The sequence below is a fragment of the Salvelinus namaycush genome, chromosome 16 (genome assembly GCF_016432855.1).
Source record: "Salvelinus namaycush isolate Seneca chromosome 16, SaNama_1.0, whole genome shotgun sequence".
In the NCBI taxonomy this organism is placed as follows: Eukaryota; Metazoa; Chordata; class Actinopteri; order Salmoniformes; family Salmonidae; genus Salvelinus; species Salvelinus namaycush.
Window position 1 is genome coordinate 11884828 of NC_052322.1, and position 22539 is coordinate 11907366.

Consider the following 22539-nt stretch of genomic DNA (forward strand, 5'->3'; position numbering starts at 1 on the left):
GTATGAACGCGGCCGTGAGGGCCACAGTCAGAGTTGGTATCTACACCGGAGCCAAGGTCTACTTTGTTCATGAGGTAAAGTCATACAGTAGTATCATAGAATCACAGTTCTGTTATCCAAGTTTATTCACTTGCTAATGTGTTGCCTATCATTGCTGATCACCCATAGAGTCCTCTACTATCCATTCTATCCTGATTACCATTGTGATTTATCTGACTGAAGTTTTAAGAAATTCCCCCCAAAATGGATTCTATCAGAACCCACATTGAGAGAGAAGTTGTGTGGCTGCAGTAGCATGGTGTTGTCTCCCATTTCAGAAGATAATGGAGTTTGTATTTGTGTTGATGATGTGTGCAGGGTTACCAGGGTCTGGTGGATGGAGGAGACAACATCAAACTGGCCACCTGGGAGAGTGTGTCCATGATGCTACAACTGGTGAGTCCTGTTATCACACACTCACAAGCACTGATGCCAATACAGTACACAACTGTCATAAGCTGTCATTGTCTAGAGAGGGTATTACAGTAAATTAATGACAAGAAACCAAGAGTACTGGTTTATTTTAATATTAGAGACGGATACAAACACACAACCAAAAGTGTTCATAGATGGATAGATGATGTCTACTGTAACTAAGGGAGAGCAGGGGTCGGCTCCAGTGATACAAGCTGACCTCCACGTACACAGGGTGTTTTAAGTTGAGTTTGGATGTGGCCAGACACCATGGAAAGATCCCAGCAGGGTGTGATTACGGAGCTGCCTCTCTTTAATGATAGCCTGACATATTCTCAGTGCTCAAACCGGCCTAGAGTTGAGCTGCAGACGAGATGCAAGATTCACACGCATCACTAAAGATCACGTTTCACGTTTAGAATAGTTAAAAACACTGTTGTTTCGGCCATCTGGGTCTTCAATGATTTTTAACAGCCTCCACCAAATTGCAGTCCACAACTTTGTCCATTATTTCTTCTAATTCTATGAGTCTCTCTCTACCAGGGTGGCACGGTCATCGGCAGTGCCCGCTGCATGGACTTCAGAGCCAGGGAGGGCCGCATGAAAGCTGCCCTGAACCTGGTCAAGCTGGGCATCACCAACCTGTGTGTGATTGGGGGTGACGGTAGCTTGACCGGAGCTAACCAGTTCAGGAAGGAGTGGGCCACTCTGCTGGTCGACCTGGTCAAAGCCGGTAAGACTGAGCCCCCGAACCCTGGGAACCATAGGAAAGCCCTAAGAACTTTGAGTGTATTGCAGACATGGGTTCAAATAGTATTTGTTTTCTTCCGAAATTCTTTGATCGTTTGATTGAGTCTACCTGGAGTGCCAGATTGGCAAGTTTGCACTTTTTAGGCTATTCCATTGGTTCCATGTTCCCAGGAAAATTCAGTCAAGCACAATAAATGTATTTGAAAGAAAACATACAGTTGAAGTCGGAAGTTTACATACACTTAGGTTGGAGTCATTAAAACTCGTTTTTCAACCACTCCACAAATTTCTTGTTAACAAACTATAGTTTTGGCAAGTCGGTTAGGACATCTACTTTGTGCATGACACAAGTAATTGTTTACAGACAGATTATTTCACTTATAATTCACTGTATCACAATTCTAGTGGGTCAGAAGTTTACATACGCTAAGTTGACTGTGCCTTTAAACAGCTTGGAAAATTCCAGAAAATGACATCATGGCTTTAGAAGCTTCTGATAGGCTAATTGACATAATTTGAGTCAATTGGAGGTGTACCTGTGGATGTATTTCAAGGCCTACCTTCAAACTCAGTGCCTCTTCGCTTGACATCATGGGAAAATCTAAAGAAATCAGCCAATAAATTGTAGACCTCCACAAGTCTGGTTCATCCTTGGGAGCAATTTCCAAACGCCTGAAGGTACCACGTTCATCTGTACAAACAATAGTACGCAAGTATAAACACCATGGGACCACGCAGCCGTCATACCGCTCAGGAAGGAGACGCGTTCTATCTCCTAGAGATGAACGTACTTTGGTGCGAAAAGTGCAAATCAATCCCAGAACATCAGCAAAGGACCTTGTGAAGATGCTGGAGGAAACAGGTACAAAATAATCTATATCCACAGTAAAAGAGTCCTGTATTGACATAACCTGAAAGGCCGCTCAGAAAGGAAGAAGCCACTGCTCTAAAACCGCCATTAAAAATCCAGACTACGGTTTGCAACTGCACATGGGGACAAAGATCGTACTTTTTGGAGAAATGTCCTCTGGTCTGATGAAACAAAAATAGAACCGTTTGGCCATAATGACCATCGTTATATTTGGAGAAAAAAGGGGGAGGCTTGCAAGCCAACGAACACCATCCCAACCATGAAGCACGGGGGTGGCAGCAGCATGTTGTGGGGGTGCTTTGCTGCAGGAGGGACTGGTGCACTTCACAAAATAGATGGCTTAATGAGGTAGGAAAATTATGTGGATATATTGAAGCAACATCTCAAGACATCAGTCAGGAAGTTAAAGCTTGGTCGCAAATGGGTCTTCCAAATGGATAATGACCCCAAGCATACTTCCAAAGTTGTGGCAAAATGGCTTAAGGACAACAAAGTCAAGGTATTGGAGTGGCCATCACAAAGCCCTGACCTCATCCGGTAGAAAATGTGTGGTCAGAACTGAAAAAGTGTGTGCGAGCAAGGAGGCCTGCAATCCTGCCTCAGTTACACCAGCTCTGTCAGGAGGAATGGGCCAAAATTCACCCAACTAATTGTGGGTAGCTTGTGGAAGGCTACCCAAAACGTTTGACCCAAGTTAAACAATTTAAAGGCAATGATACCAAATACTAATTGAGTGTATGTAAACTTCTGACCCACTGGGAATGTGATGAAAGAAATAAAAGCTGAAATAAATAATTATCTCTACTATTATTCTGACATTTTACATTCTTAAAATAAAGTGGTGATCCTAACTGACCTAAGACAGGGAATTTTTACTAGGATTAAATGTCAGGAATTGTGAAAAACTGAGTTTAAATGTATTTGGCTAAGGTGTATGTAAACTTCCGACTTCAACTGTATACTATTTAAGCCCAGGTCTGGTTACATTGGTGGAACGGCTGCTGAATATGACTGACAGTGTATGACTGACTACTTTGTTACCATGGTTGCTCTCCAGGTAAAATTACAGATGACGAGGCCCGGAAATCGTCCCACCTGAACATCGTAGGCATGGTGGGTTCTATCGACAATGACTTCTGTGGAACAGACATGACCATCGGGACTGACTCTGCTCTGCACCGCATCATAGAGGTGGTGGATGCCATCACCACTACCGCACAGAGGTGAGGAGAGGTCATCACTGTCACGAAAATTTGCAACTGTGCGTACACAACACAAGCAGACACACACACAGTTGATGGGCTTAATTACTGTCAGTAACAACTTGGACATAAACGGCAGCCTGACACACACGCATGCACAATCTAGTGCTGAGTGATTAGTGCTTTTTAAAGGTTGGTTCGGTTTCAGTTGGATTATTTAAAAAATAATCATGGTTTTTGATTTCTGTTTCAATCATTTTTCTAAACACTAAATGCATTATGATATAATGACATTAAAATGATTTTAGAGCTTTTTCAATTGCTAAAACATAGAAAATATCCCATTGTCTCTGTTAGGTCCATTGGGTATAAATCAATAGAAAAATAGGAAATTACTATGAAATATTTCAGTTGTGTATATTACTTAGTTTTTATTTGATGACTTAATTTTTTGTATTCCTTATAGTCATCATCTCATCTCTGCTAAGGCAGTAGCAGCCAGCCAGCCAGACATCCATCTAACGTTATCTCTGTACTGTTTTTAGTCATCTTATTTATGCTGCAGAGCTGTCTGACTAAATCATTTGACCTGTTATTCAAAGTAGATAAGCCAAGGCATACTTTCACGAACTGTCTCTATCCCTCTCATTGTTCTGTTGTGTACATTCCTCTCGCATGCGGTCTGTGTGTATCTAACCTAATTTAGCAGGCATATGAGTGTATCCATCTCTGTTCAAGCCGGGAACGGGGGCAATGAATTATGGTCATTGTAGTTAATTACCATGTTTCTGCACTGAACTAGGTTGAATATTTGCTTAATGAAAACTACAACTCCCTTCAGCCCAGCATCTCACATAGTTCTTGACTTGATTTCTTTCGTGAATGATTTGATTTCTCTCTAGATCAAACGACACGGTTGGACTCACAAAAAAAACTCAACTAAATGGAATTCAAGTACTTGAACCAACACTACAGGTCAAAAGTTTTAGAACAACTACTCACTCAAGGATTTTTCTTTATTTTCTAAATTGTAGAATAATAGTGAAGACATCAAAACTATGAAATAACATATGGACATATGGAATCATATAGTAACCAAAAAAGTGTTAAACAAAGCATATTTTATATTTGATGTTCTTCAAATAGCCACCCTTTGCCTTGATGACAGCTTTGCACACTCTTGGCATTCTATCAACCAGCTTCACCTGTCTTGAAGAAGTTCCCACATATGCTGAGCACTTGTTGGCTGCTTTTCCTTCACTCTGCAGTCCGACTCATCCCAAACCATCTCAATTTGGTTGAGGTCCGGTGATTGTAGAGACCAGGTCATCTGATGCAGCGCTCCATCACTCTCCTTCTTGGTAAAATAGCCATTACACAGCCTGTAGGTGTGTGTTGGGTCATTGTTGAAAAACAAATCATAGTCCCACTAAGCGCAAACCAGATGGGATGGCGTATTGCTGCAGAATGCAGTGGTAGCCATGCTGGTTAAGTGTGCCTTGAATTCGAAATACATTACAAATGTCCATTGGTCGTGTTTATTGGCCCAAGCAAGTCTCTTCTTATTATTGGTGTCCTTTAGTAGTGGTTTCTTTGCAGGAATTCGACCATGAAGGCCTGTTTCACACAGTCTCCTGTGAACATTTGATGTGGAGATGTGTCTGTTACTTGAACTCTGAGAAACATTTATTTGGGCTGCAATTTCTGAGGCTGGTAACTCTAATGACCTTTTCCTCTGCAGCAGAGGTAGCTCTGGGTCTTGAAATTCATGTGGCGGTCCTCTTGAGAGACAGTTTCATCATAGCGCTTGATGGTTTATGCGACTGCACTTGAAGAAACTTTCAAAGTTCTTGAAGTTTTCCGTATTGACTGACATTCATGTCTTAAAGTAATGATGGACTGTCGTTTCTCTTTGCTTATTTGAGCTGTTCCTGCCATAATATGGACTTGGTCTTTTACCAAATAGGGCTATCTTCTGTATACCACCCCTACCTTGTCACAACACAACTGATTGGCTCAAACGCTTTAATAAGGAAAGAAATTACACAAATTAACAAGGCACACCTGTTAATTGAAATGCATTCCATGTGACTACCTCATGAAGCTGGTCGAGAGAATGCCAAGAGTGTGCAAAGCTATCATCAAGGAAAAGGGTGGCTATTTGAATAATCTCAAATATAAAATATATTTTGATTTGTTTAACACTTTTTTTGATTACTACATGATTCAATATGTATTATTTCATAGTTTTGATGTCTTCACTATTATTCTCCAATGTAGAAAATAGTAAAAATAAAGAAAAACCTTTTGAATGAGTAGGTGTTCAAAAACTTTTATTTTTATGTCTGTCAGTTGTTTAATAACAAAAAATAAATAAATTTTGGTTAATCACTCAGCACTATGTCGCTCACACACCCTGTTTCAGTTTTTTTGAACCTGGTTTATAACAGTTTCCTCTGAACCTGGTTTATAACAAAGATGGTTATTATTTTGTTCTCCTCAGTCACCAGAGGACCTTCATCCTGGAGGTGATGGGTAGACACTGTGGCTACCTGGCCCTAGTGACTGCTCTAGCCTGCGGTGCTGACTGGGTGTTCATCCCAGAGATGCCCCCAGATGAGGGATGGCAGGGGCATCTGTGCAGAAGACTGGCTGATGTAGGTTTACATGCACAGACAGATTAACTTCTGACCTGAAAGATTCCTTTATCCATTTTGAATTACATTTTAAAAACACCACATTACAACATAATTTCTAATCCCACTCATCGGTTTCCATCGTTGGTACCTAATCATCAGCTGACATCTTGTGTCTTTGGTCTCTGACAGCAAAGAGCCAGAGGATCTCGTCTGAATGTGATTATTGTGGCTGAGGGAGCTATGGACCGAGATGGAAACCCCATTAGCTCTGAAGACATCAAGAAGGCAAGCTCTCCCTCATATTACTGTACCTCGCAGTTGAAATGAGTTTGTTTGCTTGTTATTTTAGGACCTCTTTTAGCGTTGCTTCATCCACCAACCGGCTCACTCTCTGGGGACGAGGTTATTTCAAATCAAAGTTAATCGGTCACGTACACAGATTTTCAGATGTTTTTAACAGCTGCAGCGAAATACGTATGTTACTAGCTCCAACAGTGCAGTAGAATGTCTTGCAAATACAATACAATTCCCACAAAAAAAAAAAAATCTAAACAAGAAATCAAGAAATAACATTCCACGGAGATATATTAGAGTCGGCATGTGTGAGAATCCAGAATATAAATACGTGATGTGTATAGACGGTATAAAATTTGGAAAAGGAAATGGTACGTACAGTAATAGTATTAGGATGAGAACAGTTGCTGCTGCTCCAGTTTCAACTGTTCTGCCTGCGGCTATGGAACCCTGACCTGTTCACCGGATGTGTTACCTGTCCCAGACCTGCTGTTTTCAACTCTCTAGAGACAGCAGGAGCGGTAGAGTTACTCTGAATGATCGGCTATGAAAAGCCAACTGACATTTACTCCTGGGGTGCTGACCTGTTGCACCCTCGACAACACCTGTGATTATTATTATTTGACCCTGCTGGTCATCTATGAACATTTGAACATCTTGGCCATGTTCTGTTATAATCTCCACCCGGCACAGCCAGAAGAGGACTGGCCACCCCTCATAGCTTGGTTCCTCTCTAGGTTTCTTCCTAGGTTCTGGCCTTTCTAGGGAGTTTTTCCTAACCACCGTGCTTCTACACCTGCATTGCTTGCTGTTTGGGGTTTTAGGCTGGGTTTCTGTACAGCACTTTGAGATATCAGTTGATGTAAGAAGGGCTTTATAAATACATTTGATAAATACATTTGATTTGATTTGCCTTCGGAAATTATTCAGACCTTTTCACTTTTCCCACATTTTGTTATGTTACAGCCTTATTCTAAAATTGATTAAATGTTTTTTCCCCCCTCAATCTACAATACCCCATAATGACAAAGCAAAAACTGTTTTTTAGAAATGTTTGCAAATGTATAAAAAAACAAAACAGGAAATATCATATTTACATAAGTATTTACCCTTTACTCAGTACTTTGTTGAAGCACCTTTGGCAGTGATTACAGCCTTGAGTCTTCTTGGGTATGACGCTACAAGCATGGGCACACCTGTATTTGGGGAGTTTCTCCCTTTCTTCTCTGCAGATCCTCTCAAGCTCTGTCAGCTTGGATGGGGAGCGTCGCTGCACAGCTATTTTCAAGTCTCTCCTGTCGTGACCTGACTTTAATTAACGTGATGACTGTTATTTATCGAATCAACTAACTACAATAGTCACCGATTTTAAATTAATCATGTAACAATTAACTCATTAGGAATTGGGGGCACCATGGAAGAAGTTGTTTAACGAGTTACCATCTCCCGAATTAAACTCTGAAGATATATAGATATATCTTACATCAATAACTTAATCATTACCTGATATCAGTCTCATTCTGAACGTCGCAGACCTCTTGAATCCGCAAGAACCCCAGCATTTTCTGATCATTCAATACTACATCAATTGATTTAATTATTTATTTACTAACTAACTAAATAATAACACAGAATACACATATACACTTACATGAGATAAAAGTCCCTAGTGGACTGACATGATATGATGCCTTGTTACACAATGGAAAGGGGGTGGGGAAAGATAGAGGAGGAGACAAAGAGAGACAACACTTACATTTGGAAACTATCTCACAGTAGTTAGAATAATTAGCACCCTAACCACCGCCCATTCGCATAAGAAATGCAATGTACATATTTACGCGTAGAGGTCTTTGTTTGTGCTTTCTCTGTTGAACCAATCAACCCTTCTATGGGGACAGGGTAGTTGTAGTTCACACTTCGGTGTAAGGCTTTGCTTGTCCACCAGAGGTCACAATGTCCTTAGTTGTAGAGCTTCTCTGGTAGTGGAGGGTTCAAATAGAGCAGACTGAGATGGGATTTGTTCCTTCCCACCTTGTGTCTTTAGTTAAAGTTCTAGGACCACTTTTACATGCACAGCTGCAGACTGTGAATGTTTCTGGTCTCGTAGCGGAGGTTATCTTCTCCCCTCGTGTTGGTTTTCAGAGTTTCCAACCATTTCGTAACATTCAGTTTACGCTGTCCGTCTGCTGGTCTGATATGCTAATTCTTAGTGAGTCCTTTTATTTAAGCACTCTGGTTGGAAAGGCGGTTCCATCACACTGATATGCTCTTCTGACCTCATTAGGTGGCTAAGTTAATGTGCAACGGACATGAAAAAACATTCTCATTAGAAAACGAAAGTCACATTCATATCTTAACAACAATAGTTCCATCATTCTTCATATTGTATTAACATCATATTGGATGGAAACTTGAAAGCTAGAATGTGTTTCCTTCCTAAGTTACAGAATTTTTGTTGTATAGTTTGGAAAGCAATATGACAGAATTATTCTTTGGTCCGTAGGGATCTAATCTTAACATTTGTATCTTATAATACAAATTTCACTCTTTGGGTGTTATAGTTTTGGCGGCAAAATCTTCTCTCTAACAAAGTCATTCCAATCTTGCTACTAGAGAGCCAGAAGGAGAGTTCTCTCTCACTTGATTTACGACAGGGTGTGAAAGTGTCATAAAACTGGCCAAGCCCCCCCCCCCCCCACCGGCTATCTGTCGGCCATTTGCCAAGCTGATCTGAGGCCTTGGATCCTCGACCAGGAGAGTCATGACACAACAGAGATGTTCGATCATGTTCAAGTCTGGGCTCTGGCTGGGCCACTCAATAACATTCAGAGACTTGTCCAGAAGCCACTCCTGTGTTGTCTTGACTGTGCTTAAGGTCGTTGTCCTGTTGAAAGATGAACCTTCGCCCCAGTCTGAGGTCCTGAGCACTCTGGAGCAGGTTTTTATCAGGGATCTCTCTGTACTTTTCTCCGTTCATCTTTCCCTCAGTCCTGACTTTCAATGCTGCAGAAATGTTTTGGTACCCTTCCCCAGATCTGTGCCTCGACGCAATCCTGTCTCGGAGCTCTACAGACAATTCCTTTGACCTCCTGGCTTGTTTTTTTTCTCTGACATGCACTGTCAACTGTGGGACCTTTTATAAACAGGTGTGTGCCTTTCCAAATCATGTCCAATCAACTGAATTTACCACACATGGACTCCAATCAAGTAGAAACATCTCACGGATGATCAATGGAAACTGGATGCACCTGAGCTCAATTTTGAGTCTCATAGCAAAGGGTCTGAATACTCATGTAAAAAAGGTATTTCTGTTTTTATTTTTAATAAATGTGCAAAAATGTCAAATCTGTTTTCACTTTATCTTTATGGGGTGTTGTGTGTAGATTGATTAGATTTTTTTTTTATTTCATCCATTTTAGAATAAGGCTGTAACGTAACAAAATGTGGAAAAAGTTAAGGGGTCTGAATACTTTCCGAATGCACTGTACATACACAGTGAGTAAACAACAGTATATAAACAGAATATGAGGTGACGAGCTCTATACATGAGGCATTAGTCTCACGGTGCAGGGCTGAGTGTCTGGCAGGTAGCCAGCTAGTGATGGCTGTACAACAGTCTGATGGCCTGGTATAGAAGCAGTTTCTCGGTCTCTCGTCCCGGCTCTGATGCACCTGGACCGTCTCTGTCTGCTAGGTGGTAGCAGAGTGAACATACCGTGGCTTGAGTGGCTGAGGTCCTTAATGATCTTCTTGGCCAGGCAGCGTGCCCCCGAGGATGTGTTTGGCTGACCGCACCACCCTCTAGAGAGCCATGCGGTTGAAGGTGGTGCAGTTGCCGTACCAGGCGGTGTTGCAGCCCGACAGAATGCTCTCAAAGGTGCATCTGTCAAAGTTTGTGAAGGGCTAGGTGTGTGACTGTTGAAACGTTTGAACGAAATTGGGATCCTTAACGTTAAGAAAAATTCCTAACTGTAAAACAATGTTTTTTATTAAAAATGTTACATAGATGCAGTAAATAAACAGCATATTGGGTCCATTTCTGCAACAACTAAGAATGTTCAGGTCCTCAGTGATGTGCACGCCAAGGAACTTGACGCTTTTGACCCTCTCCACTGCGGGCCCTGACGATGTGGATGGCTTTTCCTGGTACCACTCCGCTAGGGCTCTAACCCCCTCCCCTGTAGGCTGTCTCATTGTTGTTGGTAATCAGGCCTACCACTAATGTCGTCAGCAAATTTGATGATCAATTTGACAACTGGAAGACACACAAGATGCTAACCCACAACAACCCTCCAGATACCAAGGGGGGACAACAGCTACACAATTAACACATTAAATTACTTAAAAGACTATAAAACTGACAGAACAATGTGTCAGCATATCTTTGCCCACAATAGGGCCGATTTCTCAAATAATACCTCAGTGTTGAATACGGTTAAACTGCCGATTGCTAACAGCTCTTGGTGTGTGCTTCTTACATTTGTAGCTGGTGGAGAAGAATTTGGGCTTTGACACCCGCACCACTGTCCTGGGACACGTGCAGAGAGGCGGCACTCCCTCAGCCTTCGACAGAATCCTGGTAGGTCTCTCTGTCTCTGTCACTGTGCGTATGAGCATGTCTAAATGTGTGATGTGTTCTCCCTCCTCCCCATGGCAGCAGGATGGGTGTGGAGGTGGTCATGGCTCTGTTGGTGTGTCTTTGTGTGTATTTAGCTACGGTGTGTCGTGATTGTGTTTGACTGTGATGTGTGTGTCTAACCCTGGTGTGTGTTCTCCCCCAGGGCAGCAGGATGGGTGTGGAGGCTGTGATGGCCCTGTTAGAGGCCACTCCAGAGACCCCGGCCTGTGTGGTCAGTCTGTCCGGTAACCAGGCCGTCAGGCTGCCCCTCATGGAGTGTGTCCAAGTGGTCAGTATCAGTCACTAAGCCACATCAACTGTTGTATGTGTGCCATTCAAACGGGTTCATCATAGATCTGAGCACTTTTGCTGTCATTTCAACAAGAATTTAATTGACTACTAAAGGGTTTTGATTATTATATGGCAGAAAAAAACAATGACATGGAGTGAGATGGCAGATGATTCAACTTCTATGTAAATTTGCATTAATGATCGCTCGCCCCCCCCCCAGACTAAGGATGTGACTACTGCCATGGCTGAGAAGAGATGGGAGGATGCTATCAAGCTCAGAGGAAAGTAAGAACACTACCCTACTTTTACCACTCTTACAATGGCTTCACTATTATTGAAACTAATCAGTCGGATGCCACATATGAACTTTATCACAGTCTACTAACACATCACTGTTTTGTTGGCTGTGTCCAGGAGCTTTGAAAACAACTGGAACACATACAAGATGCTGGCCCACATCAACCCTCCAGATACCAAGGTGGGGAACAACAGCTTCACAATGAACACATGAGTTTTGTTAAATTAAGACTCTAGCACTGACAAAAATGTGTCACCATTTTCTTCGTGTCACCTCTCCTCTCCTCCTCTTCAGAGCAACATTAACGTGGCTATAGTAAACATTGGTGCTCCATGTGCTGGTATGAATGCTGCTGTGCGTTCTGCAGTGAGGATCGGCATCATTCAGGGACACAACATGTTGGCCGTTCATGACGGGTTCGAGGGTCTCGCTCAAGGAAAGGTATATACACCCTACGCACTACACATTGCGTACTAGGCAGAGCCCATTCCTCTCAGCCAAAACTCCTCTTTTTATCAGGGCCCATATTCATAAAGCATCTCAGAGTAGAAGTGCTGATCTAGGATCAGGTCCCTTTTGTCCATGCAACATCTAAAAGGCTCAACTGATCCTAGATCAACACTCTTGGATGCTTTGTGAGTACAGATCCAGGTCATCTCTAATCTAAATATAGAATAAGTGGCCTGGTACCAGAAGAGGCTGGTAGGAGGAGCTATAGGAGGACGGTATCAAACATATCCGTTCCATGTATTCCATTCTAGCCATTACAATGAGCCCGTCCTCCTATATCTCCTCCCAGCAGCCTCCTCTGCCTGGTACAGTAACTCTTGTCCAGTGAATCTGGAAACCTCAATCCCTTGACCCCTTGACTTTGTTGTCTTCCACAGATCGAGCCTATCACCTGGACTGGAGTGTCAGGCTGGACTGGAAAGGGGGGCTCTGAGTTGGGCACCAAGAGGTACTACTCAGAATGATTATTAGGATGCAGGATGAATACAGTGTAATAGATTGTGTTGTCAGCAGGAGTGGAACTGAGGGGCACACATGTAAAATAATTTTTGGGGCAGTGATGCGGTAAATCACTGATATTTCACACAACTAACTAAATCGTCCTTTATTTGAAGAGTCCTTCCTTCTGAGTACATTGAGGAAATCAGCTTGACTATCGCTAAGTTCAATATCCACTCTCTGGTGATTATTGGAGGGTTCGAGGTAAGATTATCTCATCACATGCATGTCTTCTTTAATGTGTGGTTGTCTTACAATCACAAGTAAATGTTCTAAAAGTAGGTAAGTCATCCTGGATAAGAGAATTTGATAAATGATTAAAATGTAAATGTAATGTCTATGTGGAATCTCACATGTAACTACAAAAGACACATAAGCCCGGTACCTCAGTAGTGTAACCCCTGCTGCTCTTCTCCCTCCTCTCGCCTCTCCTTCCCTCCCCTTTTTCCTCTCCTCTCCTCTCTCCTCCTGTCCCCTCTCCCAGGCGTATATGGGTGGTCTGGAGCTGGTGCAGGGCAGAGATAAGTATGAAGAGCTGTGCATTCCCATGGTGGTCATCCCCGCCACTGTCTCCAACAACGTCCCCGGCTCAGACTTCAGTATCGGAGCTGACACAGCCCTCAACACCATCACCTCGGTCAGTACTGTAATACATCAACACCATCACCTCAGTGAGCACCGCAGTGCTAGCTGTGCCACCAGATATTCTGGGTTCGTGCCCAGGCTCTGTCGCAGCCGGCCGCGACCGGGATGCCCATTGGGCGGCGCACAATTGGCCCAGCATCGTTAGGGAGGGTTTGTTCGGCAGGGATATCCTTGTTTCATAGCGCACTAGTGACTCCTGTGGCGGGCCGGGCGCAGTGCACGGTGTTTAGCGACACATTGGTGCGGCTAGGTTGGATGTGCATTGTTCAGTGCGGCTTGGTTGGGTTGTGTTTCGGAGGATGACAATGACACACTTAGTTATCTACCGGCCTCGTTCCTTTCTTTTAGCATGTGCGTGTAGTAAGTACACCATCATGTTTTCAGTATACATGTCTTTTCAGATTCCACAATGATTATTCAGTTGTGGACTCTACATCACCACACTCCCTCTCTTGCTCTTGGTCCTCATCTTTGTAAGTCACTTTGTGTATTTTATCCGTTTCTTTATGAAAATATTTTGCGAACTCCATGACAGTAGATAAAGCAAGAGGCTATAGCAGCACACAAGTAGACTACGAATTAATGCTGGCACGGGCATACCTTGAGCTCGTGAAGTGAGCGCTACTTGGAGTGAAATTGGAGCGGGTGAGAAGGCTCCAGTTACAAATTGGGCAAGCTCCACTCCTCGCTCCGCTCCAGCTCCGCTCAGCTCACATACTCTGATGCTGTAAAACTGTCAGTCTCCCCCTCTTACCCCGTCTCCTCTCCATTCCCTGTCCCCTCAGACCTGTGACAGGATCAAGCAGTCAGCAGCAGGCACCAAGCGTCGTGTGTTCATCGTTGAGACCGCAGGAGGGTACTGTGGTTACCTGGCTACCATGGCAGGTCTGGCTGCTGGGGCTGATGCTGCATACATCTATGAGGACAAATTTGGTATTAGGGACCTGGAGGTGAGCTGAAGCAGGATACACACTTTCTTGCAGCTTCTCTCTCTCTCTCTCTTAGTCATGGACACTATTCCTGGAGAGGCGCTGTCAGTGGAGAATCGTCATTGAACATGCTTTCTAGTCCAGGACTAGGCTTAAGTTTCTCCTTTATATAAAAGTATACATGGTACAAACTGGCCTCTATATAGTTTACATGGTACAAATGGGTGCTGACCGACTGGCTCTGGTTTACAGATGAATGTAGAACATCTCGTGCAGAAGATGAAGACAGACGTGAAGAGAGGTTTGATTCTCAGGTGGGGTTCATTCAAGCATTCATTCATTTCATTATCTACCATGCTTGTACCTTTTCCAAAACCCCAAACTGCCATGCCACTTCAACAGTGTATATACACATTACATTTATGTTTAGATCTCATCTGTACACCTTTTGATTATTCCTCTGTGTGTCAGGAATGAGAACTGCAATGCCAACTACACCACCGACTTTATCTTCGCCCTCTACTCTGAGGAGGGCAAGGGCATCTTTGACTGCCGCAAGAACGTTCTGGGACACATGCAACAGGTCTGTGAACAGTGACAAGGCTGCATCCCCAAATGGTACCCTATTAGAAGTAGTAGAAGAGTGTCCCTAATATTATAGCTTTACCAGAACATACAGCACGTCGACTTCAGATGCAGTAATAGAACCTTCCCTCTCCCCAGGGCGGCACCCCAACACCTTTCGACAGGAACTTTGGCACCAAGATGGGTTCCAAGGCTGTTTTGTGGATAACAGAGAAACTCAAGGAGGTCTATAGACACGGTAAGACAGACAGGCTGTGGGATGTCTCCAAATAGCCCATGTGTCTTAGTGGCAATTGTAATGTACACATACATAGAAGATAGGACGTAAAAAATAAATGTGTCCATTGATGGTACATTTTGTGTCCGTTGTATCCCTTGGTTTAATCTCGGAAACCCAGAACTAAAATCTTGCATAATTGCGTCAGATGCTTGATTAAGTTATGGGGGCAGACGTCTTAGAAAATATACTAGAATGAGGAGCTGAAGCAGGATGGTAGCTCCACCCCCCTCTCGCTGCATATTTCAGGCAAGTCTATGGGCCAAATGTCCCCTCTTCCGAAATTCGAAAGCCTGTGAAATCGTGATTTGTCCAAATGATCAGTGATGTATAAAATCTGCCAGACAGACGCTACGATACCATCCTCTGTTACACGCGTTTGTCCACCTGAGATTACCCCTGCTTTTACCTCACAAATTCATATACTTGGTTTTAAATCTCTGTCTCTGTGACAGTTAATCTTCTTCTTCTGTTCTCCAGGCCGTATCTTCGCTAACACCCCAGACTCTGCCTGTGTGCTGGGCATGAAGAAAAGAGCACTGACCTTCCAGCCTCTTGCTGAGCTGAAGGAACAGACAGACTTTGTGTAAGATCCTTTAAATCATATACATATTTTCAAAAATAAAATCTATGACGCTTAACTTGAAAGTGGCAGTTGCTGATTATTCTATAATAATATAATATTTGCCATTTAGCAGACACTTTTATCCTAAATGACTTAGTCATGTGTGCATCCATTTTACATATGGGTGGTCCTGGGAATTGAACCCATTACTGTGGCATTACAAGCGTCATGCCGTACCAACTGAGCTACAAAGGACCACTTTTTATATTGGCCTTTTCCAGAAATGAACCCTAGCACCTGTTATCACCATATTGCTATCCAATCCTCTCAGATATCCACAAGTGTCTAGGGGTAAGGGCAAGTGGTTGTTCCTGGACAGGGCCAAAATCTCCCATAACATTCCTATTAAGGCTTCTCTACCCCCCTCTGCTGTCCTGTCCAGGCACCGCATCCCCAAAACATCGTGGTGGCTGAAACTGAGGCCAATCATGAAGATCCTTGCTAAATACAACATCAGCCTGGACACATCTGAGCATGCCCACATGGAGCATGTTATCAATAAGAGGGTGTCGATGCACGCGCCACTGATGAAGAAGGCATCTCCTCCCACGAAACACGAGGAGGAAGAGTAATTGTACTAAGTTACATGTATGTCAGTGGAGGGCTGGTGGGAGGAGCTATAGGAGGATGGGCTCATTGTAATGACTGGAATGGAATTAATGGAACAGTATCAAACACAAATATATGGAAACCACATGTTTGACTCCATTCCCTTTTTTCTATTCCAGCCACTACAATGAGCAGTCCTCCTATAGCTCCTCCCACCAGCCGCCTCTGATGTATGTCTATATCAGGGTTCTCCAACAGGTCAATTGGAGCAGCCCACCAAATAGTAATGAAAAATACATGCACTTCCCAAATTGTTTAAAGTCAGTCTTGTGTGTTCATTTCATCACTGTTTTGATTGTGACTGCCCCATTGCGCTCTTTTTGCGAGAAGTGTGGAGGGACTCCTCTTGATGAATCAATGTCAGATGTTTGTTTTCACTGAATCTCAGTTTGGATATTTGGTAACAATTAGACTGGGAAAATGTTAGCTAAATTGAGGTGAGTGCTCGTGATAATCTTTATTCTAGTTTGCTCATATTCGCTGATTAGAACATTTTGCTAGTATGTTATGTAGCCTAACAAGTGTATTTTGCTCTTCACTCGGTAGTAGCCTGTCCTACACCCGACCTAATGCCTGTGATTTGACTGATAAATCAATATGGTTTTGTTTCACTGAATTTCTGTCTGTATATTGCTTAATTGATCTCTGGCTGGGCAAGTGGAGGTGGTGGTTCATTTATTTGTTAGCTCATCCATCACTGATCAGAAACATTTAGCAAGCAACAATATAGCCTAAATAATGTGTATTATTTTTGCTAGACCCACCTCGTAGTAGCCTTGTATAATCAATCCATCAAGCTGTGAGTGCGCGTTGTCTTAACTTAGCCTACTAATATATAATCAATTAATCATTCATGTCATTAGACAGCAAACGAGTCATTAATGCCTTTAAATACAATCAAGCATTTTATTATTATTATGTAGGACTAAAAGACTGGGCCGACCGCGGTTGGATTCGTGCTGAGAATGAGAACTCTGCAGACTGTCAAGTATCACACACCAAGCTCCCGGCTACTATCCAATCAAATCCACATTGACATTACCCCTAGTTAGTCACAACTGGCTTAAAACCCAAACGTAACAATATCTGTCAATACATTTCCAGCAATATTGCTCCTGTATGTCTGTGTGGTGTGCGCGTTTGCCTATCATTCACTTCGTATACCAGTTAGCGGAAATAACAATTGTCTTCTCCGTAGACAGAAAGACTTACCCCCAAACCTTCTCATTTTAATGTCAACTGCAAACCAGGCTTACCTGGCAGAATTATATCATGATTATTTGTCTTAATTGGGTTGGCTTTTGTTATGCAAACAGTTATGAGTTCCCAAACCACAAAAAATAAAACAGAGAAAACAGAACTCGGGAAAATACAAGGAGTGCATATTTCAAAGCTAGGAAAGCAATTATGAGTAGCTCATGTTTCATGATTTAACAGTAGCTCTCATGTTTCATGATTTAACAGTAGCTCTCATGCTAGAAAAGGTTGGAGACCCCTGGTCTATATGGAGGAGGAAGAGGTGCATGAAGGGGAAGAGTCATTTTTTTATGTTACATGTATGTCTGTTTTGCATGTATGTTTCTGGTTTAATGAATCATCTGACTCATAATCTAAACAAGAGCTACATTCTTTCTTACTGTTGTCTTCTTTTTGATTTTCTCAAACATTTTTTCTTGCACTTTTTCATTTCTCAATCAGTGTGTGCTGCCCTGATCTGGGAACCAGTTTTACTGCTTCAAGAATTAAACGCGTTACGATTTTGGCTCTTCTGATTTATTTTTGCATGATTTACAGCTCACTAATTGTTATGTATACAAATAAATGCATTGTCAAGACATAAGAATCATAACCTAATCTTTAAAAAAACTGGTTAAATGCTTAGTGCTTAAGTGAAGAACTGGTTTGCAGTCACCTCGCGAAAGTGATAACTCTTTCGGGCATTCGTAAGCTGAATATTGTGCAAAATGTGATGTCATGCATAGGAAAGACACCCAAAGTTGCTAATGTTCTCACTTCTCGCGCAAACTTGTCAAAGCTTGACCTCCCTCCAATACACAGACAAAACGTATGGACTGTTTCTTCATCACCCCTGACTACTGTCACATTGATATCTTCCATAGGGCCACATTCATAACCATCACCGTTCCTACGATGTTGACTCAATGCTCAAGACTACTAATACTGGGATCCCCAGGAGGAGACAAGGACAAAGAAGGTAATGTGTTTTGGTCACCTTGTACAGTAAATGTCAATAAGCAAACTACCGCCCGATAGCACTCAAATCTGTAGCCATAAAATGCTTTGTAAGGCTGGTCATGGCTCACATCAACACCGTCATCCTAGACACCGTGGACCCACTCCAATTCGCATAATGCCCCAACAGAACCACATATGTCGCAATCTCTATTGCACTCCACACTGCCCTTTCCCACTTGGACAAAAGGAACACATACGTGAGAATGTTCATTGACTTCAGCTCAGAATTCAACACCATAATGCCCTCAAAGCTCATCACGGAGCTAAGGTCCCTGGGACTGAACACCTTCTTCTGCAACTGCATCCTGGACTTCCTGTTGGGCCACCCCCAGGTGGTGAGGTTAGGCAACAACACATCCGCCACACTGACCCACAACACGGGGGCCCATCAGGGGTGCGTACTTAGTCCCCTCCTGTACTCCCTGTTCACCCACGACTGCATGGCCACGCACGACTCCAGCACCATCATTAAGTTTGTAGACGACACGGCGGTGGTGGGTCTGATCAAAGACGACGATCAGACAGCCTATCGGGAGGTCAGAGACCTGGCAGTGTGGTGACAGGACAACAACCTCTCGCTCAACGTCATTAAGACAAAGGAGCTGATTGTGGACTGCCCCCATTCACATTGATGGGGCTGTAGTGGAGCGGGTCGAGAGCTTCAAGTTCCTCAGTGTCCACATCACTAAGGATCTATCATGGTCCAAACACACCAACACAGTTGTGAAGAGGGCACGACAACATCTCTGCCCCCTCAAGAGGCTGAAAAGATTTGGCATGGGCCCTCAGATCCTCAAAAAGTTTGACAGTTGCACCATCAATAGCATCCTGACTGGCTGCATCACCGCTTTGTATCCGTCCGCAAGGCGCTACAGAGGGTAGTGTGTACGGCCCAGCACATCACTGGGGCTGAGCTTCCTGCCATCCAGGACCTCTATACCAGGCGGTGCCAGAGGAAGGCCCAAAAAATTGTTCTAGACTCCAGCCACAGACTGCTCTCTCTGCTATCGTACGGCAAGCGGTACCAATACACCAAGTCTGGAAACAACAGGACCCTGAACATCATCTACCCCCAAGTCATAAGATTTCTAAACAAGACTGCTAAACAGCTAATCAAATGGTTACCAGGACTACCTGCATTAACCATTTTTTATACGAACTCTCTTGCACTGACTCTGTACACACACACACTGGACTATAACCATACACTCATGCATACCTGCACTAACACCCCAGCACACACACACCCACATAACATGCACACACATGCATACTAATGTGACACACCACATACACTGCTATTAGTCGTTTTACCCCTACCTAAACTCAGCAAAAAAAGAAACGTCCTCTCACTGTCAACTACGTTTATTTTCAGAAAACTTAAAATGGCTAAATATTTGTATGAACATAACAAGATTCAACAACTGAGACATAAACTGAACAAGTTCCACAGACATGTGACTAACAGAAATGGAATAATGTGTCCCTGAACAAAGGGGGGGGTCAAAATTAACAGTCAGTATCTGGTGTGGCCACCAGCTGCATTAAGTACTGCAGTGCATCTCCTCCTCATGGACTGCACCAGATTTGCCAGTTCTTGCTGTGAGATGTTACAGTCCTCTTCCACCAAGGCACCTGCAAGTTCCCAGACATTTCTGGGGGGAATGGCCCTAGCCCTCACCCTCTGATCCAACAGGTCCCAGACGTGCTCAATGGGATTGAGATCCGGGCTCTTCGCTGGCCATGGCAGAACACTGACATTCCTGTCTTGCAGGAAATCATGCACAGAACGAGCAGTATGGCTGGTGGCATTGTCATGCTGGAGGGTCATGTCAGGATGAGCCTGCAGGAAGGGTGCCACATGAGGGAGGAGGATGTCTTCCCTGTAAAGCACAGCGTTGAGATTGCCTGCAATGACAACAAGCTCAGTCCAATGATGCTGTGACACACTGCCCCAGACCATGACGGACCTTCCACCTCCAAATCGATTCCGCTCTAGAGTACAGGCCTCGGTGTAAAGCTCATTCCTTCGACGATAAACGTGAATCTGACCATCACCCCTGGTGAGACAAAACCACGACTCATCAGTGAAGAGCACTTTTTGCCTGTACTGTTTGGTCCAGCAACAGTGGGTTTGTGCCAATAGGCGACGTTGTTGCCGGGGATGTCTGTTGAGGACCTGCCTTACAACAGGCCTACAAGCCCTCATTCCAGCCTCTCTCAGCCTATTGCGGACAGTCTGAGCACTGATGGAGGGATTGTGCTTTCCTGGTGTAACTCAGGCAGTTGTTGTTGCCATCCTGTACCTGTCCCGCAGGTGCGATGTTCGGATTTACCGATCCTGTGCAGGTGTTACACGTGGTCTGCCACTGTGAGGACGATCAGCTGTCCGTCCTGTCTCCCTGTAGCGCTGTCTTAGGCGTCTCACAGTACAGACATTACATTTTATTGCCCTGGCCACATCGGCAGTCCTCATGCCTCCTTGCAGCATGCCTAAGGCACGTTCACGCAGATGAGCAGGGACCCTGGGCATCTTTCTTTTAGTGTTTTTCAGAGTCAGTAGAAAGGCCTCTTTAGTGTCCTAAGTTTTCATAACTGTGACCTTAATTGCCTACCTTCTTTAAGCTGTTATTGTCTTAATGATATTTCCACATCGCTGCATGATTTACAATTGCCCCGTTGACGGGACACCTATCCCTAAGAAACAGTGTTTAAACCCTTTACAATGAATATCTGTGGAGTTACTTGGATTTTTACAAATTATCTTTTAGACAGGGTCCTGAAAAAGGGATGTTTCTTTTTTTGCTGAGTTTATATGTACAGCACATAGACTCGGCACCGGTACTACCTGTATATAGCCATGTTGTTTTCTACTCCCTATATATAGCCATAATATTTCTACTTGTTATTTTTATTCGTTATTCGCTGTTTCACTATTTCAATGTTTTATTTTATTTCTTAACTTATCCTTAACTATGCATTGTTGAAAATGGAACTGTAATTAACCATTTCACTGTTAATCTACACCTGTTGTCTACGAAGCATGTGACAAATAATATTTGAAATAGAGTGCCTCATCTGTTTCACCACGCTTGCCACCGGGTCTGCGTCTCACCAAACGGCAGGCGTCACAGACACCAGGAATTTTTCACTGCTCCATCTTCACCTCTACCTCTACCCCAGTAATCACTCCTTTCATTGGTGCCCTATTCTTGGGAGCAAAGCAAGTAACATCTCTTTTCCCCATTTGTGTGGTGCGGAGCGTCCGCCCCCTCGGAGGGGAAAAAACACAATCATCACAAGACCACCTCAGGTTACCTTCACCGATTCAACTGCACCCAACTCCTTTTCCCACCCACCATGAAATCACATATGGGTCTGACAACTTTTCCCAAAAATTTCACTCCCACTGGACCAAATGCATCTTTATCCATTGGAGCGAGGCTTAGGCTCCAATATCTTCACCACACCTGCCACCTCCAGTAATTCTCCCTCATTCTCTTCCATTTCACCTCCAGAACTCGGTCTGGAGTACAGCTCACTCTGTACTTAACACCAATCTTCCTCAACACACCATATCCCTTGTTATTGCTCGCTTCATCGGATTCAAACTCAACATCTGCTTTCTTTAAGCTCTTTATCTTCTTTTTCCACAGTACCTCCAAGTTCCCCGGCGGCACGACCCAGCCATAACCCAATATAAAGTACATTCTTCGGATCAGACTCACTCTCATCCGTCATCTTCGACCACATGCCGCTTGGCTCGACTAAAAGTTCTGTCCACTCGAGTGACTTCCTTTCACTCACACGAGTGAGTGAAGGCGATAATATATAAAGGCGATAATAAAGGCGATAATCATGATTCTAATGTTGATTATGGGTCCTCTCGAGGTCTCTTCATTGCCTTGCCATCCATGTAAACACCTGCTGACTTCTGTTAGTATGCATTGCGTGCATGTACGTCCATCTTGTGCTCGTGCCATTCGGTCATCAGCAAACATGTGTAGGCCAACACAATGCATGCATACTAACTGAAGTCAGAAGGTATTTACATGGTTTTGCACAAGTGCCAGGTGATAGAAATTTCAACTTCAGTACCAGCACCCTAAAAAGACAGGTAAACAATATTTTCCTGTGGATATTTGGTCTCAAATTTCACCCAACTGTAAGACCAACACACCAGACT

The 22539-nt window shown here is 43.5% G+C and overlaps 1 protein-coding gene across 2 annotated transcripts; it reads left to right on the top strand.

Moving 5' to 3' along the window:
- pfkma (phosphofructokinase, muscle a) lies at positions 1 to 16097 on the top strand. 2 transcript variants are annotated; one of them, XM_039009999.1, is made up of 20 exons: positions 1 to 74; positions 358 to 435; positions 997 to 1186; positions 3132 to 3297; positions 5780 to 5933; positions 6105 to 6200; positions 10699 to 10791; positions 10994 to 11119; positions 11342 to 11406; positions 11536 to 11599; positions 11714 to 11860; positions 12307 to 12377; positions 12544 to 12631; positions 12912 to 13064; positions 13858 to 14022; positions 14254 to 14315; positions 14473 to 14584; positions 14725 to 14824; positions 15344 to 15449; positions 15871 to 16097. In XM_039009999.1, the coding sequence occupies exons 1-20, from the start codon at positions 3 to 5 to the stop codon at positions 16058 to 16060; spliced, it is 2298 nt and encodes a 765-aa protein (XP_038865927.1). In that variant the 5' UTR covers positions 1 to 2; the 3' UTR covers positions 16061 to 16097. The 2 variants fall into 2 exon arrangements, with proteins under 2 accessions (XP_038865927.1, XP_038865928.1); XM_039010000.1 differs by lacking the exon at positions 10699 to 10791.
- The last annotated feature ends 6442 nt before the right edge of the window (positions 16098 to 22539 follow it).